Below are 4,008 nucleotides of genomic sequence, written 5' to 3' on the forward strand. Positions count from 1 at the left end.
TATATATATATATATATATATATATATATATATATACACGCATTCCCGTACACACGTAACTACATATACATAGATATAAATATGTAGTAAACATATACGTATACCATTAATGCGCATTATATCCCCTAGTTGATGATTACCTCTAAGAAATCGCGTATATTTTTGGTGGGTGCACCAACAGAGATTTTGGCCATAAGTGCAAGATTCTTGACGAGTCCTACAGCCTGTCCTTCTGGTGTTTCTGCTGGACAGATCATACCCCAATGTGTATTATGTAATTGTCTAGGTTTAGCCATTTTTCCTTCTCTACCTAGAGGAGTATTAAGACGTCTTAGATGAGAAAGTGCAGAAGAAAAAGTAAGACGATTTAATACTTGAGATACACCAGTACGTACAACTTTTCCTTCTTTATCACGACCCCAATTACCTGTTGCTAATTGATATTGTAATCCTTGTGTAATAGGACTAGCACTTCTTACTGCACCAGCAACATCAAATGTTTTACCATGATCTATTTGCCTCTGTAGTATACGTGTTACATCCTTAACTAATTTACGAAATAATGTACCAAAGGAGGCAGCCATTAATGGACCACTAAGGTCTAATCTTTTTTTGCCGAAATGGTCTCTGTCATCTTGATTAATTCTACCTAATTCAGCAAGTAGTAGTCTATGTACCATATAACCAACAAAATATGCTTTTTTTCCTTCACATCCTGCCTCTGTTCCTACATGAGGAAGTACTTCTTTTCTTAATAATTCTCTTGCATATTGGAGACGACTCTCCCTTTGTGCCCCTACTGTTGGCCCTCTCTTCCCTATAAAATCTAAGCACGCCTCTTGGGTATGAAATTCAAATCCTTCCTCTAACGAAGGCTTCAATAAGGCACATAGTTGCTCGTCACGAGGATCGTAAGCAACACGTAATAATATGTCCAAGTCGCTCACACACCTGCGCACACATACATAATAAACACATACACACACAAATATACATTACATATCCGTGCATGCATGCATGCGTGCATATGCAGTGGCATACAACGGATCCAGAAAAAGAAAATAATATCCATAAGAACCATACACATACACATATACATATGCAGGGGTTATAGGAGTTGATGGTCTTACCCAAGAGCTCTGAATAGAATAGCAATAGGAATATCTGTACGTATATAAGGAAGAGCAGCAACTAATTGTCCTGCCCCCTTCCCTCTTCCTGTGTCTCCCGTCATAGTTCTTTTCTTAACAGCAAAACCGCTTGTTGCTTGATTACCCTGCATCTGACTTCTTACCTGCAGCAAGCCAAGTGTACATACACCACAAATCCCTCATAGATCCCTTATGCATGCGTTGATCGTAGAGGAAGGATAGGAGAAAAGAGGGAAATAAAGGCAGCGAAACACCCTAAACACGCAACTCTCTCCCTCTATGCATGCACAAATACACTGCATGCATGCATGCATGCATGTATGCAAAGGAAGCCTGCATGCACGACTTACTTCTGCTACCCATGAGAATTTTGATGGCTGTGCCTTCTTAAAGACGTAAACGAAGTTTGATGCCATGCGCTCTTGTGCCACCAAAACCTGCAAATATAAAAAAAAAAAAAAAAATAAATAAAATAAAAGAAATAAATAATAATATATAATTAAAATGGTAAAAGAAAGGGCGTGTTCAATACATAAAACAAAGAGGAACACTGTCCGCTGCTCTGTTAGGTTTGATTCACTATGATCATGCAACCAATGCGTGCATGCATGCATGCATGCATTGGCTGGCTGGCTGTCTACCTGCATGCATGCATGCATGCATGCATGCATGCAGTTGTTGTAATAAACTTACTTTTTCACTACCATTAATAATAAAGTATCCTCCTTGATCATAACTACACTCTCCTACATCAGGTAGTTGTTCTGCTGCTATGTCATGAGTCCAACAGTAAAAAGATTTAAGCATTATAGGTAATCTACCTAAGCATACTCTTTCATAAGAATGACGCTCCTCTACTATCTGAATAAAAACAAAAAGAAGAAAAAAGAAAAAAAAAAGAAAAAATTAAAAAAACAAAAAAAGGAGAAAGAAGAATATACAGATAAACAGCATAAAGATAGCCTGCATGCAATATGAAAAACAACAAGACAGAGAAAGAACAACAACAATTATACATATAACTAATTAATTAATTAACTATATTTATCTATTTATTTATTTATTTATTTATTTACCTCCTCATTAGTAACAGGATCAATCTTATAAGTAGTTTGTTCAATAGATACAAATAAGGAACTACTATACGTAAGATTACGCATTCTTGCTTCTTGTGGCCATAAATTTTTCTGTAGTCCTTCCTTCTCTTGTGCTGCTGGTCTATTCAAGGATAATTGACCAAACTTTAATCTATAACGAACATCTAATTCTACATCCTCCTCAGGACGATATTGAGGAGAAGGCCTACAAAAATATGCACACCAAACCCTAAACCCTAAACCCTAAACCCTAAACCCTAAACCCTAAACCCTACAAACCCTTGAAACAATGCCACCAAAAAAAAAAGAGAAAAAAGAATGAATAAATGAAAATAAAGAATAATAAACAATAAGATAAATAAAATAAATAAATAAAAAAAATAAATAAATAAATATACCTAATTTCTATAGTAGGGTGTGCATCAATAATTTCTTGTAATTTATAACAAATATATACAATAGAAATAAAGACAAAAAATGCACAAAATAAAACAATTGATTGATTTATTTATCTATTTTATAATTAATTAATTAATTAATTAATTAATTAATTAATTAATTAAATAAATAAATAAATATACCTAATTTCTATAGGAGGGTGTGCATCAATAATTTCTTGTAATTTATAACTTGCAAAATCATTAAAACTTTCAACTTGTTGGGAGACCAAACCTTTTCCTTCAAAGAAAGAGCTAATTACTGTCCATGTATCCTCTATATCTATTTCTTTATTTCCTTCTTCTTCTTCTCCTTCTTCTCCTTCTTCTCCTTCTTCTTCTCCTCCTTGTTGTTGTTGCTGATGGTGCTGCTGATGCTCCTCTTGCGCTAAGGATATACCACCATCATACAGAGAGGAAGAACCTAAATCCCCTGTAGAGGAGAGACTATACTCACCTTGATTCATGTAGCCCTCCATCTTCTTTATTATTATTAATAATAATACATATAATATATATAATTATAATGCTGCTGCTGCTGCTGCTGTTGATGCTGCTGCTGCTGTTGTTGTTGTTGTTGTTGTTGGTGTTAGTATTAGTGCTGCAGGTGATGCTCCTGCTGCTGTGGTTGCTGCTGCCCTCTTTCTCTACCTGATAAGGCAATTGACGGAGAGAGCTATGCAGCAGATCGCAGCAGCAGCGGCTAGACTAAATGCCGCAGCTGCAGCAGCAGCAGCGGCAGCAGCTGCTGCAGCTGCTGCTGTTCGCTGCTGTCTTTCTCTCCCTACAAGTTCGTTGTACAGCAAACTTCTTTATACCCTCATTGCCTTAACTATTGGGGCAGCAGACAAAATAAAATAAAGAAGAAAAACAAAGAAAGAAAATAAATATAAATAAAATTAAGAAAAAAAAGAGTTGCTGCTGCAGCAAAACAAAAGGTTATACTTGCTGCTATAGTATACAATGAGTATCGTTGTTCGTCTCGTTGTTGCAAGAAAGTATATAAATTGATGACACTTTTTATTATTAATTAATTAAATAAAAATATATCAATTGTTTTTCTTCTTTTTATTCCCTTTTTTAACGGTTGCTCCTGCGGTAATGACGCCTGATCATCCATAAAATTGCTGCTGCATGCATGCATGCAGCTGCTGCTGCAGCGTCTGCTGCTAATAACACCAATTGTTGCTTTTTCTTTACGTAGAGGTAAAAAGCATCAAAAGGAAGTAAAGATTTGATCCTCTGGAAGAGATGAGGAAAACAAACAAACAACAAAGGAGGGGGGTATTTCCTCTTCTTCCTATGCGCTGCTGCATGCATGCA

General features: G+C 35.8%; 1 protein-coding gene across 1 annotated transcript; it reads right to left on the reverse strand.

Moving 5' to 3' along the window:
- Positions 1 to 125: 125 nt before the first annotated feature.
- EMWEY_00053740 (hypothetical protein) lies at positions 126 to 3,164 on the reverse strand (the record flags this gene model as incomplete). The annotated part of the gene is made up of 6 exons (XM_013480049.1): positions 126 to 951; positions 1,131 to 1,294; positions 1,502 to 1,588; positions 1,845 to 2,012; positions 2,228 to 2,453; positions 2,830 to 3,164. The coding sequence occupies 6 exons, from the start codon at positions 3,162 to 3,164 to the stop codon at positions 126 to 128; spliced, it is 1,806 nt and encodes a 601-aa protein (XP_013335503.1).
- Positions 3,165 to 4,008: the final 844 nt, after the last annotated feature.

The sequence above is a fragment of the Eimeria maxima genome, genomic scaffold, assembly GCF_000499605.1.
Source record: "Eimeria maxima Weybridge genomic scaffold, Emw_scaff1558, whole genome shotgun sequence".
NCBI lineage: Eukaryota > Apicomplexa > Conoidasida > Eucoccidiorida > Eimeriidae > Eimeria > Eimeria maxima.